Source organism: Desarmillaria tabescens (genome assembly GCF_030435595.1).
Source record: "Desarmillaria tabescens strain CCBAS 213 chromosome Unknown EV420scaffold_7, whole genome shotgun sequence".
Lineage (NCBI taxonomy): Eukaryota > Fungi > Basidiomycota > Agaricomycetes > Agaricales > Physalacriaceae > Desarmillaria > Desarmillaria tabescens.
In genome coordinates, this window is record NW_026848306.1 from 1261522 (window position 1) to 1281889 (window position 20368).

A 20368-nucleotide genomic window follows, 5' to 3' on the forward strand; every position below is an offset into this window, starting at 1 on the left:
GCAGGAGACAACCCAATCAATTTCTTCTCCACTGGCGGTACTTGGGGGAGAACATCTGCTCGCAAAGCACAGTACCGGAGGAGATATCTTGACATTCAAAATCAAGCATTGGACAGTGGACTGACCAAACTTTTTCAAGTTTCAGTTTCCGAGTGCCAAACTTACGAGGCAACACCCCTCCCCTTCTCTCCCTTGCAAGGGGAAGTCACCGGGAGCGACGACTCTCGATGCAGCAATATACCTGTTCTAATTCGTCATCTGGGACTTCCGCGGACCGCGATAGTGGGTGAACGCACGTACCAAAAGCTTCGCAATCATCAGCATTGTGGGAACCCGGAATCGAACCGGATGTCACTGTTAGTCCGTTGCACGTTCCCATATTATTCACTGGCTCCATCCTCCCTCCCATCAAACACTACCCCATACGGTGGGCGAAACAGATGTCCTCGTTACCTCGAGTCTTGTTTTGGACGAGTAAAGAATCTCGCTGAACCCTGATTCGAAAAGCCCTTCTACTTGACAGTGGCAAGCCCCGGCGCAACAAACCCAGCGTTTTATACACTCTGAATGCCGAGCCCGAGCTCGTCACAGATGTACTTCCGACGTTTGTTATTTCACTGAGAGAAAAGGTGATAATGCAGGTTCACGAGTAACGCTGAACGGAAGACGAGTCGGATCACTTGGTGTTGTAAAATTCGCATACAAAAATGAGCCTCTTTCAAAATAGCACACCTAGGATCCAAGGCCCTCTATCGTAGGAATCCAGAATCGAACTGGATGGTAATCTGTTGCTCTCCCGAGTGAGCCATGTCCCACTTCCCCTTCTCATTAAATCTTACCCCGATTACCTTACGCTGGGCCCGATAGACGTTCCCATTACTTTGAGCTGTTTTGGGCATGGTCATCTCAGAAGGACACCAAGCGCGAGCTCGTTACAGATGGCCATCCGACGTTAGGCAATACGTTAATGGGAGCGTTACTGCCGTGTTGGAAAATCCAGTGCACCTTTGAAATCTCTCCGGCTTGAGAAATGCACCGTCTCTTCTCCCTTAAAAATCTCTTTATTGCATAGTATGTTGTTGTATCCAAGCGTCCATTCTACTTTGGCACGGTCCCATTACTCGTATTCTTGTCCGTATCCTCAGAAAATCGTTTCCGAATAGCCGCAATCATCTTCCCGAACCTATCCCAGCCCCTGCTTCAGTACAACAAGTAAAAAAGACGAACCAACACGTACCATAACCAATTAAGTCCCTGCAATACGACGTTCCCTCCTCCATAAATAAAGATATAAGCAAGCGGCACTTGATGCCGGACTTGGTATAGCGTATGCGCGAACTGGTATAACTACCACACCACCAAGCATCAGGTCGAGCGAGCAACGAGAAACGCGCGTTAAACACGTACGACGTACATCCCCCCATACACGAGCCTCACGACGAAGAATGTAACGAGGAGGAGGAGGCCGTTGATGAGCTGAAAGTTGCTCTCGGTGTGGTTGGTCTTGTCGAGGAGCCAGTGGATGTTGAGGAAGAACGTGCTCCTGGGAAAGGTGTGGAGGTTAATGGCGAGGGTTAGTGGATGTTGGGAGAGGGACGTACGCTTCCCAGAGAAGACACCGCGCAGCGTAGTACGCCAAGAACGGCTTCTACACGAGACTGAGCACGGAACCAAGCACGAATAGACAGACAGACGCACGAACGACCCAAGATAAATCGCCAAACACGCTAAGCCATGCACGGCAAAGCCGATATCCACGAAGTTGACGATCGCATCCACGGTATCCCATATGAAATACCTGCTCGCCCAAGTCAGAACTGCTCCCCGCAGACACAAAGCGAGGACTCACCCACAAGAAATAGCAATCAACCTCCCCACCCTACCCTCGTCCCATCCAAACGCCCGATCCTTATCCAGAGCCTCGAGGTTCAGACATCCCAGCGCAAGCGAGATGACTAGCGAGATGTGTACCGACGACACGACGTATATGCACCTACCCATCGTCAGCCACACGCAAAGCACAAAACAAAAAGAAAACCAACCAATTATTAGGACGAAGCCCGAGTCGATACCGGATTTTGTGCAGGGGGAGGTGAACGTGGATTGCGTTGCGGACTGGATAGAGTGTTAGATGGGGAAATGATGAGGTGCGGGGACAGGACGTACGTGGTTTCCGGCGCGACTAGGGAGAATGTGTGAGAAAGGGGTGCGTGGCTGTGTGGAAGGAAAAACGTACAGAACACGATAGTGACATCACTTCTCTATTTTTCACCGCCCGCCATGACTTCCTCCAACCCCATTGTTTACTGCATGCTCTTACGGGGGACGAAATCCGGGTATTCCGGCGTGTACTCGTTCTGATTCTGATGATGCGACAGCGACACAGCGTCCAGAGAAGAATTTATGACCTTGATATAGCACAACTTGGCCGCCTACAGAACTTACCACAAAGCACCGGTATTCATGTTCTTGCCATGGCGACGTCATGGCAGTGGAACAAAGCTTTACGACGCCATGTTTACCGCAGGGAGATTCGCATGAACACAGGCCGTCGTGGGAGAAGGAAAAGAAACGCATCGAAAAGTTTGTGCACATTGAAAAATAACTACTTTATCTCACGTCTTCTTATATCCTCGTAACTCACTAACATCCTGTATGAATAACACAGGCACGGCCTAAAGACAGGCGAGGCTGTTCGTTCCAACGCGCGTGTGATTTTGATGCAATACGGAGACACGGCGCTCGAAACAATCCGTCGTTCGATTTCTACTCCAAATATGTACAGAGAAAGCATGGGTGCGCACGTATCGCAATCCTATCTGCCTTCGAATTAGGCCCAGTCAAAGTTACTTTGATACACCGGGGTCGCGGGGACAGCTCGTGCCATTCGCGAGGTGAGCAAAGTACCTCCCAATGGATCGATTTAATTCCCTAAAGTTCCATTTGGCAGTTGGAGCCATGAATCTCATCGCAACGACGACACTGAAGTATACTGGAGTGCGGTGTTAGAGGCTGGACACAGCAGTGGTTTGTGCATCGTGCGTACGAACGTGCAGCCATTCGTGCCGACAATCGGTGGGTGGCAAGCAGATTCTATCACAAGTGCGGTTTACTAAAGTGTGCCCATATTCTTACGAAGGTTCCGATTCTAGCACCATGGTGCTTCTTTGGTATACAGATGACAGAACTCAACGATACTGAAGACTATGCAAACTATGCAATACCAGCTAAGCAGGTCTGTACCGTAAGAATGGTCATGCTGTTCGAATATCCAGCGAATAGCGACGATGCGATGCACCAGCGTTAAGCACACCGTCACCCTGTGCACACCAGCACGTCCAATCAGAAACCGCAAAGACGTGATGGTGTAGTCTTCTCCTACGAAGATTCTCAGATGTCTTGATAGGTAAGCAGTTACCGAAGACTTGAGGGCTATGAAGAAGGGCGAGGCGAGAGGCAATGTCCAATGTGGCTGCCGTGATTCTATGCGAACGTTGAACGTGAATACATAGTGAATGCGATGCAAAGATAGATGTCCCGCGCTGAAAGGACTTCTAAGAACTCGCGACTTCTTTGGGGGACGGTGGTATCCCGAATGGATGCTCACCTGTACCGATTCTTGTCATATCTTCGTCACTGCCATATTGTTTTCTTCTCGTTACTTCGTATGCGTCTGAATTAGTTCACGGTAAACATCGTATATGATTTTTGCGTACGTTTTGGTGAAATACACGTACATGTTTCAAGCGTAGCCGGCCCTTGAAGCTCATTAAAGAAGCCGACCTCTACATGTCGGCTTCGGCGTTGTCAACTATCGTTACGTTCGAACGTGTATATCACTAGTAGGTCCAAGAGGGTTTGTGTTGGGTGGAGCGCGTACGGCATGGGAAATATTCGGTACACGTGGATTACTCGCCATCACCATCAGCAAAAATGCAGAGCGATTACAAATACATGCGAGAGGCTTGTAATCGCAATAATTACTTATAACATGTGTAATCGGTTATAATTGATTATCGTCGATGCGTACATTTTATAACCGTGTTGTACCCATATTATAAGCGGAATATAATCTCTACAAGAATGGTAGTTCTCGTATGACCTGATAGAATTATTATGATTGTATGTGAATACAACCTTCATATCAGGCCTCTGTAAAAGCCAATTAAGTGAATGATATGACTGTTACTCAAGCAATTAAATGGATCATATCATTCATTCAGCTAGCAAAGCATACAATGCAAAGCACGAAAGGATAAATTTATTGCAGCATAAGGTACACAAAATGACATCTAGTATGTATTAATCTCCCCGAAAGGTGCACAAACGAGCCATACGATCCTCCAGTCCTTCATGGCGCACCATTCCTTTGATAGAAAGCCTGCCTATCAAGCACCCAGTCAGTATGAGCATACTCAGATATAAATGTACGTACTCATTACACTCCCTCAGCAGGTTCTTGCGAGCAGCAGCGGCTATAGATTTATCAATGCACTTGATAATGGTGTCATCACAGCAGAGGTATTAATGAGTGAGTGGCTACGGCATCAAAATAAATCATTGCATCAAAAGTAGCCGGCAGTCTTGACTCACCCTGACTGCGGGAATGTCCTCCATCCCTAAACAGATATCACAAGGGCACCAAAGAGTCCTAGATCATATAAATAATCTTGAAGTGCCAAGTCTGCAAGGAACTCACATGGAATTGTCGCACAACTTCCATAGCTGGGGGTAGAGAGGATGTCAATGTGGTCGAGTTCTGAGGCAAATAGAGAAGAGTAGTCAGTGACAATAGAAGAGATAAATCTATGGTCTACATACTCGAAGAAATATTCAACCGCAACACCGTTCTCCCTGGCCATGAGCTAGAAGTGGATGAATAGAGGCACCTAGGACAGAAAGAACACCATCAGAAGGACTCAGATTGATTGGATAATTATCAAAGACTTTTTCATGGAGTATCAATGCCTGAAGAACTGAGGAAGAACGATGGTAGTGGAAAGAACGAGAGAAAGGGAGTCGGAATTTGCATCAACAAAAGGTCAACATCACGTGCAATGATGCGATCCGGGAGTGCAGAACCTGAAACAGCAGAGTTTGAAAGGACTTGCAATTATTTTATGGCCCAGTCCACGCTTTCCTGCCACCATTCGATGATACCATGCCATAGTTGCTTTCTGTCTGCTTGTACTAGCGATTCACTCATTTCAATTCTGGCCAAGACTATTACGATTTCGCATCTTATCTCATCTTATCAACTCTCTCATAATCCTGCTATACTAACTTTCCGAACTTGATCGCATTCCCCATGAGGGTTCAGTGTGTTTAACGCACCGTTGCAGACTCTTGTATTATATTTAGCATGACCCAAACTGTATTTAAGTAGCTCGACTGCAGGTCTTAAACCTCAGTCTCGAACTAAAGTTTATTCACCCGATAACTTAGTCTGAACTCACTCTCGCTCAACTAAGCGATAGCTCCCTGCACATAAACCTGCGAGCAACACAAGGCACCTGACCGAAGTGCGAGTCACGCCTAGTTGTTTAATCTTGTTTGTGTAATCGGTCGCTAACAATTAGTTCGAGACTTTCTTACTCTTCAACAACAACCACATTGTCGGACAGTAACGAATGAACCCCATCGAACAATACCTCACCGACCTCTTTGGACTCCAAGGCTTTATCGCCGTAGCCTATCTCGCGTTCCTATATGGATACGAGTACCGACGAAACCAGGAGCCAGTCTCCGAAGAAACTATCCCCGTCGAAGCCCCCAACCCGGAGGCTAGACTGACCGCACACACCCCCTCCCGACTACATCGACGACAGACCTGACCCCATCATCCATTTCATCTTCATCACAGACGACGAGTGGATCACAGAGGACTCCGACACAAGCGAGTCCAGTGAGCCCAACGCCGAAATGGAAGGATGGCCCCCACAAAGAGGCCCAGTCATTGAAGAAGAAGAAGAGCGAAGAATCTACGAACAAGGGGTGGACCAGCGTGTTCTCTCTCCCATTACAGAGGAAGAAAGCGAAGGGGAAAGCGAAGGAAGTAATCCCTGGGATGCCCCCTCCCCCACGTCCACCAAAAACTCAGCCGCCAACCCTGGATACGATTCAGACGGACAGTGCCTCTATCAAAGAGGGCTTAGATATCATCTGGGAGAAAGAGCAGCGACTACAGATGGAACTGGAAGCAGTTCAGATGAGGAAGGCAGCTATTCAGAGGAAGACGACCACAGCGATGAGCTCCCAGGGCCACGCAACGACTGGTCCCCTCCAAGGCTGGACTCCAGAGGAGAAACATGGGGCAACTACTACGCCCGTGATGATTCATCAGACGATGAAGGAAGCTACCTCAACCTCGTCACCCGCCCGAACACCCCAATCATCATCAACGATAGGACCGGGGAAGCCACTACCGCGCTCGACCAATGCGAGCCCACATATGACGCCGACGCCAGCTGCAATATATGCTGACAAATACAGGACTATGCCGACGCATGGCTCATGTACGAAGGAATCGAAGCCCCTGCCTCCGTCGTCCCCTATGCCATCTACCCTCTCGCCCCAGAACATCCCCATGCAGCCCCCATCCCCTTCATCGCACCTTGGGTATGGGATAGACCCTGAAGACCAGACTTCGAGCAAGTCATTCTCAGGGTCAATGAGTGGGCCTGAATCGTTCGCAACTGGAACCGAATCATCACAGGAAGCACGGAGCCTTTTGAGCGAGTCCGACCAATCGGACTTAGAAGAAGGAGAAATTTACGAGAACCCTGGAATAGGGCGGACTTCGACTTACAGCAGCAGCATAGGGTCGGAGAGTATGGAGACAAAGACGTCATCCCGGAGTTCGTGGAAGGATCTAGCTCGGGAGCCTACTGAGGCTGAGCTAATGAATATGACCTATTTAGAGATGCTGCGCTGGACAGAACGAAAGTTACCAAGAGAAATATCGTGGAATGGTTCACCACAGGGGAGATACTTCCAGAAGGAAAAAGACTCGAGGATTGGGGCCCAGGTGCTCTATCGAGAAACCGTTTTCCACACGAATATCCTGTGGAACCAAGTACACCCGGACGACTACACGGACCCCGGAGAATGGTACCAGGTGCCAACCCCATCAGAAGCGTCGAGCGGAAGCACGGTGGATCTAAGCCACCTATCCATTCTTAGAAGGACAGGGTACGTCGACCCTAGCCGGTTATTCGCGGCGGCAGGAACACCGGGAAGCACAGGAGCAGCTGCAGCCGCAGCTGCAGCAGTTCCCGTGGTACCATCACCTGCACCGCAAGGACCCCTTTCCCCGCATCACAATCCCACGTTACGATCGCTACCGTGCCCCACGGCAATTCCCATCCCCGCTGACCCTGTACAACCACCAAACACGCCACCACCATTCATTGTAGGAGTGGCAAACATGAACCCATGGGGACAAGTGAAGCCGCAGCTAGCGGAACCTCCCGAGAAGTTCAAAGGAGAATCTAGCAATGTGGACCGGTTCCTCAATCAGTGCGAAGATTACTTCCACGTGTTTCCGCAGCAATTCACGATGAACGCGCATGGACAAAGCCCTAACCGGGTGGTGTTCTGCACGTTCCGACTTGCGGACAAAGCATTGCATTGGTGGAACCACGCACGGGATGAATATTACGACGAAACGTGCGGATACCTGCGATATCCAACATGGCAAACGTTCCGGCAAATCATTGAAGACCAATTCCGGACCGATGCGGAAGTTGAACTCAAGCTACAGGAATTCAAGCGAATTCGCCAAAACACCTACAAATCGGCTAAAGAATTCTTCCGCGACTTCGAACGCCTAGCGAAGGAGTCCGGAAAGCATCACAATGAGGAATACATGATCGAGATACTCAAACCAGCCATCCGCAAGAATGTAAAAATGGCCATACACGCCACCGGAACGGCTCTACCACGAACATACACAGAATGGAAATTCCGCGTAGAACAAATGGACTACAACTACCGAGTAGGACTGGCGGAAGACGCAGGCAGGAATCAGGGGACCCAGGGTCAACAGAACAAGGGAACAGGAAAGGCCGGAAGTTCCGGGAGTTCCCAGGGAGATAAAAAGACGGGAACAGGAACCACATACAGGGGGCAAGGGCAACCGATGGAAATAGATCGACTGTGCAAGGAAGGACGATGCTTCCGCTGCGGTCACAAGGGACATCGGAAGCAAGACAACAAGTGCCCCAAGGACGAAAGCACTTGGCTCGTCAAGCACCAGCCCAAATTCTCCCGAGCCCAAATTCGTGCCATGTACCAGCAAGTAGTCAAGGATGAAGAAGCAGAGGCCTCCACATCGAAGATCGAGGAGGTAAAAGATGAGCCGGCAGCGTAAGCGACAAACGCGCGTCGGCAAAGGACACAATTTCATTTAGTGGTGCATCACAGAAACCCACAGGTCGGACTAATGTACCGCATGTAGTACCTCGAGGCAATGATCAAACTTTCACGCTATCACAAAATGAAATTACTCAGTCGCATAAAAGAAACGGTGTACAGGGGATTTCCACCATGCTCGAAGAAGAACCCCACTCAAGCTCCTTGGCCACTGGTGCGAAAGCACAAGCGGCTCATGCTGCGCAAGGCGGCGGGACACACGGGATCAAGGTCAACATCGCTCCGTGGCGGGTAGGTACCGGCACAGAAAACGGAGGAAGAGCGGCCGAGCTAGTAGTGGGCGAGGGCGCCTCCAGGCGGGAGAGGAACGATGCAGGACCTCGCCTGAAGGCGGAACGTATGCACCTGCCCTATGCAGCCAACTACCCAGACACGACGGAGCCGCAAGAGGGAACGCGAATCCCCATCAAGAAAACCACTGCCCCGCAAAGAACAGTCAAGACGCCCAGGGACCCAACCCCTACATATCAGGTATGCCTACCCCCTTCATCGCTAACACATAATGGCACCGGGGGCCCGTGTTCCCCGGTGGGTGGGTCAGTGGGACCATTATGTGCACCTCCTATTCGTAATAAAAATACCGTTTCACTCGAAGAAGTACCCGATGAGGAAGACGACTATAGTTACCAACAAAGCCTCAAGAAGCAAGGGGAAGACCCGGTGACCTACACCGAGGAGTACCCGGAAGACTACGAGGTAACTGAATTGGAAAAGGAATACTACAACGACAAGTGGGACAAGGGATGGCTCAAACCCCATAGCGCCGAGTGGGTAAGAAGGAAAATGAGGCAGGAAAAGACCATGGAAGGGAAGTTGGCCACCCTTCGCATGTGGATACACCCGAGGCGCCTCATAGAAGTAGACGAAGATCTAGTCGTAGATCTCATTGGATCCTCAAAGGAGACATACAGACAACGGGAGCAATGCCTACAAAACATGGAGGACCTACGTGTTCCTCCCCAATACATTCAAGGAGGAAAGGGCTGAAGCGTCAACATCCGAGTACAACTCGAAACCCTGGATACCGGCCAAGTACGAGCAGTTGACACTCTAGTTGACAGCGGATGCACTGGGAGCTGCATAAACCGAACATTCGTACAGGAGCACCAGATCAACACGGTAAAACTACCCAAAGCCCAGGCCGTATACAATGCTGATGGCAGCAGGAACAAGGGAGGAGACATCACCGAGATAGTAGAGTTGTGAATGACCATTGGAGATCATCATGAAAAGGTCGACTTAGCCGTCGTGGACCTGGGAAACGTACCCCTATTCCTGGGACACGACTGGCTTAAAAGGCATAACCCCATCATCGATTGGAAAACGGGGGCGGTATCCCTAGTCAGGTGTTCATGTCGTCAAATACCTTTCCTTCTACCCGACGAGGACCCAGAACAACACTGGGGAACGGAAGTAGAGGAAGGAGATACCATCCTTATCATTGACTTCGAAGAAGCCTTCCACGTTCAAGCCATGGGAAGCAAGGCAAACGAACTAGCCGCCAAAGCCAATCAAGCCAAGGAAGCAAAAACGTTTGAAGAAATAGTACCGGAACCATACCGGGAATTTCGGGACGTATTTGCAAAAGAAAACTTTGACGAGTTACCACCGTGAAAACCATGGGACCATGCTATTGAACTAATCCCCAATGCAAATGCAAGTCTAGACTGTAAAGTCTACCCCCTCAACCCAGTCAAACAAGAAGAGCTAGATAAGTTCCTGGACGAAAACCTGGAGTCTGGAAGAATCCGACCTTCCAAGTCTCCCATGGCGTCACCATTCTTCTTCGTCAAAAAAAAAGGACGGGAAGCTTCGGCCAGTACAAGACTACCGCAAGCTAAACGAAATGACCATTAAAAACCGATACCCCCTTCCCCTTATCGGAGAACTAATGGACCAACTCAAAGACGCCAAATATTTCACAAAGCTGGATGTCAGATGGGGATACAATAATGTACGAATCAAAGGAGGAGACGAGTGGAAGGCCGCCTTCCGAACGAATCGAGGGCTGTTTGAACCCATGGTGATGTTCTTTGGACTCACCAATTCGCCCGCCACCTTTCAGTGGATGATGAACGACCTATTCAAGGAACAGATTGCGCGAGGGGATGTTACCGTATACCTAGACGACATCCTAATCTGCACGAAAGACAAAGACAAACATCAAGCTGTCATACGAGAAGTCCTAGCCATCCTTCGCGCCAACAACCTATTCCTAAAAGCGGAAAAGTGCGAATTCGAGGTACTAGAAACCGAGTATCTTGGAGTAATCATCAGTCAAGGATCGATACGCATGGACCCTGTAAAAGTCAAAGGAATCACGGAGTGGCCCCAACCCACCAAAAAACGAGAGCTACAATCGTTCCTGGGGTTCACCAACTTTTACCGAAGGTTCATTCGGGATTACAGCAAACACGTGAGACCACTGACCCAGCTCACAGGAAAGGCCGAGTGGCAATGGGGAAGGACTCAAGAAAACACGTTCCAGGAGATCAAGAAGAAGCTAGCAGAAGAGGTAGTACTAGCGATACCCACCCGAACAGGGAAGTATCACGTAGAGGCGGATGCAAGCGAAGGAGCCATAGGGGCGGTGCTATCGCAGGAACAGGAAGGAAAATGGAGACCAGTAGCGTTCCTATCCAAAGCTCTAACCACCACGGAATGGAACTACGAGATATATGACAAGGAGCTCCTAGCCATTATGCTCGCCTTAGAAGACTGGAGGCATTACCTCATGGGAGCCTACCAAGACTTCAAAATATGGATGGACCACCAAAACCTCCAATACTTCCGGAAACCCCAGAAGCTTAACCGACGACAAGCCCGATGGGTGACAGAACTCGCCGAGTACTATTTCACCCTACACCACAAGCCGGGAACCGCCAACAAGAAGGCGGATTTATTATCCTGAAGGGCAGACCACGATCAAGGAAGCGAGGATAATAAGGAGATGGTAGTCCTAAAACCGGAAATGTTCCGAGCCCTTATCATGCCAAGCGAAGAGGAGATTCACAAAAAGATACGAACAGCGCTGCGCGACGTAACCCGGTGGGACAAAGGGATAGAGGCCTCTCTTCATCACCCCAGAGGGATCTCTCAGCAGGAAGGCCTGATGCATTATGACGGAAGACTATACGTACCCCGAGATGCCAAGCTACGAGGAGAATTGATAGCCATCCATCATGACCACATCACGGCTGGACACCCGGGCATTGAAAAAACCAAAGAGCTCATCCAACGAAATTACTGGTGGCCGAAGCTGAAGCAAGACATAGAAAAGTACGTGAAGGGATGCGAAGCCTGCCAGCGAATGAAAACGAGTACACAAAAGAAAAGGGCACCGTTACACCCGCACACAGTACCCTCTCGACCATGGGAGCATATCACTGTCGACATGATAGGCGAATTACCTAACTCCAATGGGTACAACGCCATTCTCATGATTGTGGACCGGTTCTCTAAAGAAGTTATTCCGGTACCATGCTCCACAGAGCTAACCTCAGCCAGGTGGGCAAAAATCCTTAGAGACCATGTATGGGCCAAACATGGAATGCCGCAAAAGGTGATCTCGGACAGAGGACCCCAATTCGTGTCCAAGTTCATGAAGGAGCTATATGACATGTTACACATCCAAGGAAACCCATCCACAGCGTATCACCCCCAGACTGATGGGCAAACAGAGCAGGCAAATCAAGAAATTGAAAAATACCTTCGCATCTTCATCAATCACCGACAGAACGACTGGAGTGAGTGGTTACTGCTCGCTGCCTTCCAGCACAACAACCGAAAGCATTCGGCAACCGGATACTCCCCTTTCGAAGTCAACCATGGACAAAAACCTCACCTTGCACCGCTCACCATGAAAGAAGGAACAAACCCAGCGGCTAGGGACTTTGTAGCCGACATACAGAAGGTGCACGAACAAACCGCCAAAGCGTTGGAAAAGGCGGCCGAAAATATGAAACGACAGTACGACAAACACCAACGACAGGCAGTGGAGTATCAACCAGGGGACAAAGTATGGCTTGACTCCACTAATCTACACCTCCCTCGACCAATGAAAAAACTAGGAGACAAACGAGTCGGGCCGTTCGAGGTAATTTCCAAGCATGGCGCATCTGCATACAAACTATGACTTCCCCCCTCGTGGAAAATCCACGACCGTTTCAACGAGAATCTTCTCACTCCATACCACCCGCCGGAGTTCCCAATCTAAATACAGCCTTTAGCACCACTGCCAGACCTTATAGATGGGCAAGAACAATATGAAGTGGAGGAAATCGTAGACTGAAGGGAAAGGAGCAGGGGAAGAGGAAGAAGACGACGCACCGGGATCGAATACCTTGTCAAATGGAAAGGATATCCGAGAGAGGAAAATTCCTGGGTAGACGAACAAGACCTGGACAACGCCAGGGATGCAATCGAAGACTTCGAACAAGTCTCGTTCATCACCCAACCTCCTGCCGAGTGGTGGGAGGACGAGGACGAATCAGATTCCTGGTCCGAACACGAATCTGTAACAGAGTCGGAAGTTGACCACCCATTGGTACAGGCAATCCAAGAATACCTGATAAAACCAAATGCACCCTCTCTCGTAGGAGCCTATCTTTCAAAACCAAGTTATACAGCAGTCGGGACGACTGCCTTAACAGGGGGGTAATATTACGATTTCGCGTCTTATCTCATCTTATCAACTCTCTCATAATCCTGCTATACTAACTTTCCGAACTTGATCGCATTCCCCATGAGGGTTCAGTGTGTTTAACGCACCGTTGCAGACTCTTGTATTATATTTAGCATGACCCAAACTGTATTTAAGTAGCTCGACTGCAGGTCTTAAACCTCAGTCTCGAACTAAAGTTTATTCACCCGATAACTTAGTCTGAACTCACTCTCGCTCAACTAAGCGATAGCTCCCTGCACATAAACCTGCGAGCAACACAAGGCACCTGACCGAAGTGCGAGTCACGCCTAGTTGTTTAATCTTGTTTGTGTAATCGGTCGCTAACAAAGACCTATGTACTAGTAAAACATCATTCACATTAACATAATTCTTGCAACACTATCAAACCAATTTGGTCCCTACTAATGAATGTGGCACAAGGAAGGATGAACCTTGAAGTATTACTGGAAATAAGCTGATGCACATTTACAATACCATGGTAAGAGTGTTGCAATTTGGTTGCAATTGAGCTGTATGCATTGTAAGATCCACAAGCGTTGCAGCAGATTATAATGCAATTACAAATTGATATGATTATGATATTGATTGTCAGCTGAATATCGGCACTGATAAGATATTCCAAGAATAGTAATGATTGCAATCATTGGGGGATTTTGCTGATGATGCTCAGTTTACCAGCTTTACCTCAAACCACACCCTTTCTGCACAGTACGGACACAGCTGTTGCCCTGAGCCCAATAATTCACAATAATCACCTAACTACGTGTCATCCAGTGTCCCACTCTCTACATCCTTGCAGCCTGTGGCCTGTACCACAGTGCCAGACTTAGAGCATCTCAAAATACCAATGACACATCATACTACTAAACTCCAGTGTCATAGACATTTATCTATCCGCTCAGATGATGTCAATGGGACACGAAGATGTATGCCTGCCACCTTTCACCTGAATAACGATCGACGGCCATGATCAAGTACTGCCCTTCGTATTTCATGAACGAGTGAAACCACAATGGTCAACTTACAACTCTCACCAACAATGTCATGAGACTTGTTCGTCTACCTAGAGCCTCACCCAGTCCACCCCCAACTCGGCCACAAGAACTACATCACTCTCGACCTGTCTTTTAAGCATGGCCCCTACATCCCCAACTACTCACCCAAACCCCTCCCACACACCGCAACAGACCTCCACATCCTCCATTCCTCTATCCTCTCCTCCCCCATCCAAGAATACCTCAACTCCCCCATCGCCAAGTCACCTCCGCCCAGCGACTTTCAGAACACCTGGCACCTCACCGCCATACGCTACCGAGATACATCCGCTTATGATGTCGTCTCCGCTCTTTGCATGCTATGGAGATTCGAGGCCTTCTCAGGCTTGGTCTCAGGATGGCAAATGTCCCGTTACCCCAGAGTAAGGGGTGGTATGAGACGCTAAGTCGTCTCAGGTCTCAAGGGGAGGTCGATATATCTACCGATAGAATGCCCCTAGTGATCCTCGTATTATCTTCCCTGATTGATAGGACTCAAACACAGATAAGTGAGTTGCAGTTTTTCTTTTTCTTCAACAACGTACTCATAATTTATCCTCAGCCCTATGAAGATGTACAGTGTGCAATGGCGACAGACCATTGAAGCAAGTGAGTACATGTAGTTGCTTTTCTTCTTCTCTTCCATCAAACTCCCTTCTCCAAGATCGTGGTTTCTCGATATTTTACTCTGGTTCTTGCCGGTGTCATCTAGTAAGTGATACTGGGGGGTTTTCGTTTACTAGTCTGTCTAACCATCACAGTTCGAAGGATTCCTGTGCAATGAGCTTCAGCAATTAGCCTGAGGGCGGTCTATTGGAAACCAAGGCTATTAGCAGGGAATGGTGATACTCTGGGAAACCATTTACGCGTCAACTCAGATATGTATATGAGTGCTAGCACATATGCGCATGTTTTTTTGTTGAAAAAATTGAAATCGTTTGCTGAATGTTTATGCGTGAAACAGATTGAAAGACTGCAACAGTTAGTGTTCATCGGTGTTAGGGACAATATACACTTTCATGTCCAGTGACTTGTCTGACTGAACTTTTGCCGCTTCATGCATTCTACTAGTTCTAAAAAAACTCGGAAAGTATAAATAACATGCGGGCGACACCAATCCATGTCCTCAGATCCTTACACTGCATTGGTACTGGTTCTTTATTCTGTTCACACCATCGTTACCTCAACATGTGCTTGCACCCCATCTTCCCAATCATCCCAACAAACACTCAAAACCACCGTATCCCATCCCAACAGAAACACTTCCTCCCTAGGATCTCCCTTCCTCACACGAGTCCCATTCGCACCACGAGACTTAGACTCAGGCCATGCTCTATGCCACCTCAGAACCCCCTCCTGCTTGAACCCCATCCTCTCCGCTGTCCTGATGCTAGCAGCATTGGCTGCACTGGCCTGCCAAACCACTCTCCGCAAGCCAAGACCACCACCGGGCAGATCAAGCACGTACTTCAAGAGGATCCCGATCACGTTGGACATCACATGCGTCCTCTGGAATGCCGGAGCGATGATTACGAAGATTTCCGTGACTAGATCTTGGGCTGACGAGTTCACGTAGCCAACGAGTCCTGCATACCCCTCCTCCTCCTTGGTTTTGTCATACACCACGAACATAGTCATCCCATTATTATCTTCCACCTTCTCATTCTGGAAAGAGGCAATAAATTCTTCTTGATCCTTGTACAGACCTATGGGGATGAAATCGTAGAGGCTGACATCAGAGCAGGATGTGATTAATAGCTTCGTGTGAACAGCGATCTTGACACAACGTGAGCGCTATCAATAATTATCCTATCTTCAAGGCCCCCACTAGCTTACATTGAAAGGCACCAATTTGACGTGCTCGCTCTCCAATATCACCGGAATGGGAAAGCAGAACTTTTTCGCTGGAGCCATCTCTTGAAGTGATGCGCACAAGGGAAGTGGACAGCCTATGACTCGTTAGTTATGGTGGTTATTTTGGTATAATACATGGCATAGTCGCGTTGATGAGCCTCAAGGCTCTGTACGCTCAGAATTCACGGATTTAGCATTATAATAAATGCCTTGTCCACTTAGCGGACTTTCACTAAGTCAATGATTGCAATCACGGCAATACCCACTTTTACCGCCAACTATCCATCCCAACTCATATTCCGCATCAATATGCGCCACTTCATTATTGCTGCCAGGCACCTGATTGCAGATCTCATGGAATTAGGACCATCATTGATCGCTCAGCACAGCCATCACTGACATCAGCATCAAGCGTCACTTAATAGAATGCCGCTGCCAAAGTACCTATTCCACGGCAAAAGACTTAATACCGTGACCTTTCCACCAGCTTTACTAATGCTGTTACAATGCCAAGACAATGCTGCACGCATCTACTTCAGCGTACTACCTTCAGTGTACTTTGCCGCAGCAACACAGCAGCCCAAAAGTCCGTATGTCGGCGGAATTCTTTCTGATCACTAAGTCTATATGTGGTAAAACTGTGTGGGTGCTGTTACTTTAGAACTCTGGGAGCACGCTGTTTTGTATCATTTCTTACCAATCAATGTACTAAGGACTTACTAAGGACTCGTTTCAAGTATTCTAATTTTATTCTGGACTTGTAGTATAAAAGCTAGTGTAGTAGTGGTTGCTAGACAGAAGTTACTGGACACTAGCCATCATCCACGTTATCGACCACCGTTATCGCTTGTACTTGCTAGGAGATAGACAATAACAACATAGTCACTCCAAGTTATACTCTCTGTCACGGCTTTTCTTCTAACGGTATTGGTGTATGCTCATATTGCGCCAATACACGGAATTTGGTGTCCACAACTCGCTTTTATCTTTTAAATCTGCCAGCATCATTTCACTTTCACCAGCCAGGATCGTTTTCATCAGTTTTCACCTTCTACATCGCCATCGTTTTACCCAGTTCAGTTCAGGATCGTTACGTCCCCATGTAGACTCAGATTAGGATTGTTATTGCCTGCCAGCAGCATCTGTCACGGAATTTCGGTCAACAGCTTCAGTATAGGATCATCAGTCACGGTATTTGGTATCTTGCCGTCAGTTTCAGTATAGGATAGTCTCCGTGTAGACTCAGGATTAGTATCAGTTTCATTTTGCCGTCATTAACCTCAGTATAGTTTCAGTCTCAGTCCAGCCCAGTCCCAGCCATCGTTTTGCCATCACTAGTTCCCCCTCATATCATCGCCAGTTCGTCTTATCTTTGTTTTACCACCAGTTTCTCGTTTCTCGACTACAGTCTTCGTCTCTTGCTGTCACAGGTATTTGTTATCTTGCCAACGGTATTGCTCTTTGACAGCATTTTCTCTAATTCCATCAACCTCGCCCACAGCTTTACTAGTTAAATTGCCGTCACTTCGTTCACGGTTTGCTGGTATTCCCAGTTATACCGGATTCTGTTCCTTCTCGTCTATCGAGACCCTTCCCGGCTTACAGCCAACGTTTTCTAGTACTCGATTGTTAAGGGTACTACTTCGCTGACTGAAAAGTCGCAGTGTATACTTGCATTCTTGAGGAATTCATCACACGGAGGTGCACCGAAACACTCGCACAACAACAAAGCCTTTATTGCCGCTACACGCCATTTGCCATGAACTCCTCTAGAGTTTTGGTTTTTGCCGTTGCCATGGAAGTTTAGGCTCATCAGCATTTCGAGGGGTTTATATAGCCCGGGCCCACAGTTCGCTTTGTGGGGATATCAATTTCCTTATCTAATCAATGGACGAGTGATCCCTGGTTTTCCAAGCTCCTCTCCAGTCATGGGGACATCATGCTGGAGGATACCTCATTTGTCTGTATCAGTTCATGAATAAACCACTGGTCCCTTTGTTCCATCATATGTGTCAGGTATTCCCACTCTTGCATTAATGATCGACTGATGTTCCATCGCAAGGCTACTGCGCAATAATCCTATTGCAAACATCGGTAAAATACTGAAAACTAATATGCTCTTGCATCACCGATTCCAAACTTGTAAAAGAGAAACCCAAGAGTCAAGCCTCCAGGGCTGGGCACCGTTTATAACAAACGGTTACTTACTCCCCCTGGAGGTTTCGTGCGCAACCCTATTCAACTCTCGACAGAAATTTCCCTCCCTGAAAAAATATTCACGACTGAGGAGCCAAGAATGGGGGCACCCAGAAGAAGACACATCAGACCAACATTATGCCTCAACAACTCCACTCATTCAAGGCGCTCGACATCGGGAGAAGGGAGGGTGCATAGCTCACTTGGGAGAGCAGCAGACAGAAGACCTAGTTCCCACTATCACAACAAAATAAATTATTTTAGTACTTTGTTAGTACAATCGAGTCTTTCATACACCCGAGTGTCAAAAAGAAAGTCTTGTATTCCTGTACAAGCTTCTAAAATAGGATACCAAAAGCCAGAGCCGCTACTGTGAGTATGACACAATGTATGTGCAGACTGGGCACAGCGCTGTTGCTGGCAGTATTAGCATTGACAGTACTGGAGGCAGCAGCATTGACAGTGCTACTGGAAGCAGAAGCCATGGTACCCGCACTTGATGCCACCCCAGACGCACTCGCACTCACACCCGCCGTCCCATTCCCCTGCGCATTAGCCAAAAATGCCTGAAAGGTCTTGTCCTGGGTGGGATTAACCGCAAAGACCATGCCCTTCTCACAATGACCCATCTGGGTGCAGAAGAACCACAGCAGGGTAGAGGAATTGTCGACTGGTGAATGTCCATTGGCCAAAGACAGTGCTGTTGGTGATGGGGACGAAACCCGAGTCGATGCCAGATTTTGTGCAGGGAGAGGCGAACGTCGATTGTGTTGCAGACTGTGATGTGTGTTACATAAATGAGGAGACGATAATATGTGGTGGCATATGTGGTTTCTGGCACGACTAGGGAGAATATGTGAGAAAGGGTATGTGGCTGTGTGGGAGGGAGGAAGAACGTACAATGAAAAAGTGACAGTGTCTCCTTGGACGGCAGTCATGCTGCAGAACAAACTCAGTTGGCACATAGATGCGTGCACAGACAGGAAATCACCTTGTTGGGTTGAATGCCAGCATCTATCAGCCTTTGTGAGAAACATAATCAAGGTAAAGGTGGGAGACAAACTCACTCCTCCATCACCGACGGTCACCAAATGGTCTGCTGCAAAAACACAGATGGCTGACACCAGGACAGCAAAGAAGAAGAACAAAGACATAATGAATGTGGGTCAGAGAAGAGGCATTTTTGCTCTTGTGTTTTATATGTTGCCTGGGTTTCCCATGGTGATCATCAGCATCGGAGAACTCGGTGATGACATCACTTCTCTATTTTTCACTGCCATCATGGCTTCACTCAGGTTCCTCGCATCTCGTCTCTCTCGTTGTCACTTCTCCACCACCCCACACCGATTCGAGCACTACCTGGATGCTGACTTTCATGTCCGTCCCTTTCCTCCACAGACTCCACCCACCTAATCCGTCCGTAGACCTTCAAAAAAGTGACCACAGCAGAAGGACATATCGTTCTTGTCGATTTCTATGCAGAGTAAGCAGAAAATGCTTAATCGTGCTCATAGGCTCACATTTTCGTAGCTGGTGTCAGCCATGCAAGGTCCTCTCTCCCATCCTCAAACAACTTACCGAAGATCTGTCGACCGAGACTGCGTCCCGCCAGCCATTGGACCTAGTCACCATTAATAGCGATACAGAGGAGGGAAGGGAGCTCTGTCAGTGGTTTAAGGTACGTTTACTAATTGTCATGGTGTATTTCTCATACTGACCGAGTGCAGGTACGCGTACTTCCCACTGTCGTGGCATTCCAAGGAGGTAAAGCCATCAAGACCTTAACCGGCACACTGAGGGAACACCAAGTCCACCAGTTTCTGAGGGAGATATGACCTACCTTGTTTCTTAATACAGATGTTCCGAAAAACCTTGTCCACACTGCCAAAAAGGGCAGGTAAAATCAAAAAATCAGATAAATACAAGAAAATCATAGAAATAGCATACAGACTTCATTTGTGCGTGTCATTTAGTAGAAAGATACAAATTTAATGATCCATGGGTGCTGCAGTGTGTCATAAAGATAATACTTGAAATAAGAGCATCTGACTGATGAAGAACTAGTGAGCGCCGCCAGATTTATATGTTCAGGCTGTCTCACACCGAACAGCTGGTCACACCTTCGTTCTTGCCATCATCATCATTCAAGAGACAAGAAAAGACAAGA

At 48.2% G+C, this 20368-nt stretch overlaps 6 protein-coding genes across 6 annotated transcripts; 2 read left to right on the forward strand and 4 right to left on the reverse strand.

The window, feature by feature from the left end:
* Positions 1-688: 688 nt before the first annotated feature.
* Positions 689-2050, reverse strand: EV420DRAFT_1520446 (TLCD4-like protein). Its single transcript, XM_060472165.1, has 6 exons — positions 1850-2050; positions 1699-1798; positions 1602-1648; positions 1408-1543; positions 1238-1347; positions 689-1183 (listed from the first exon to the last, which is right to left on the reverse strand). Exons 1-6 carry the CDS (start codon positions 1999-2001, stop codon positions 1099-1101), a joined length of 630 nt encoding a protein of 209 aa, XP_060335176.1. The 5' UTR covers positions 2002-2050; the 3' UTR covers positions 689-1098.
* A 2446-nt stretch (positions 2051-4496) lies between these two features.
* On the reverse strand, positions 4497-5107 carry EV420DRAFT_1520455 (uncharacterized protein; the record flags this gene model as incomplete). The annotated part of the gene is made up of 3 exons (XM_060472166.1): positions 4497-4611; positions 4696-4813; positions 4948-5107. Coding segments are annotated over 2 exons (219 nt in total), but the record flags the coding sequence as incomplete, so codon positions are not given.
* Positions 5108-14022: 8915 nt separating this feature from the next.
* On the forward strand, positions 14023-14954 carry EV420DRAFT_1476517 (uncharacterized protein; the record flags this gene model as incomplete). The annotated part of the gene is made up of 6 exons (XM_060469341.1): positions 14023-14043; positions 14187-14534; positions 14644-14660; positions 14714-14760; positions 14816-14862; positions 14913-14954. The coding sequence occupies 6 exons, from the start codon at positions 14023-14025 to the stop codon at positions 14952-14954; spliced, it is 522 nt and encodes a 173-aa protein (XP_060335178.1).
* A 364-nt stretch (positions 14955-15318) lies between these two features.
* EV420DRAFT_1729563 (acyl-CoA N-acyltransferase) lies at positions 15319-16156 on the reverse strand (the record flags this gene model as incomplete). The annotated part of the gene is made up of 2 exons (XM_060479894.1): positions 15988-16156; positions 15319-15927 (listed from the first exon to the last, which is right to left on the reverse strand). Exons 1-2 carry the CDS (start codon positions 16063-16065, stop codon positions 15319-15321), a joined length of 687 nt encoding a protein of 228 aa, XP_060335179.1. The 5' UTR covers positions 16066-16156.
* Positions 16157-17931: 1775 nt separating this feature from the next.
* EV420DRAFT_1745338 (uncharacterized protein) lies at positions 17932-19355 on the reverse strand (the record flags this gene model as incomplete). The annotated part of the gene is made up of 7 exons (XM_060480125.1): positions 17932-18084; positions 18214-18239; positions 18405-18438; positions 18729-18978; positions 19102-19140; positions 19193-19215; positions 19269-19355. The coding sequence occupies 7 exons, from the start codon at positions 19353-19355 to the stop codon at positions 17932-17934; spliced, it is 612 nt and encodes a 203-aa protein (XP_060335180.1).
* Positions 19356-19625: 270 nt separating this feature from the next.
* Positions 19626-20036, forward strand: EV420DRAFT_1264687 (thioredoxin-like protein; the record flags this gene model as incomplete). Its single annotated transcript, XM_060467237.1, has 3 exons — positions 19626-19684; positions 19732-19879; positions 19929-20036. Coding segments are annotated over 3 exons (315 nt in total), but the record flags the coding sequence as incomplete, so codon positions are not given.
* Positions 20037-20368: the final 332 nt, after the last annotated feature.

Bases quoted from the DNA above. Each gene is read 5' to 3' on its own strand.
- EV420DRAFT_1520446 (XM_060472165.1), bottom strand. From the start codon at position 2,001: ATGGGTAGGTGCATATACGTCGTGTCGTCGGTACACATCTCGCTAGTC. The intron at 1,649-1,698 runs GTGCGTCTGTCT...AGTCTCGTGTAG, and splicing joins CGATTTATCTTGGGTCGTTC to AAGCCGTTCTTGGCGTACTA. The intron at 1,544-1,601 runs GTACGTCCCTCT...CACCTTTCCCAG, and splicing joins CGGTGTCTTCTCTGGGAAGC to GAGCACGTTCTTCCTCAACA.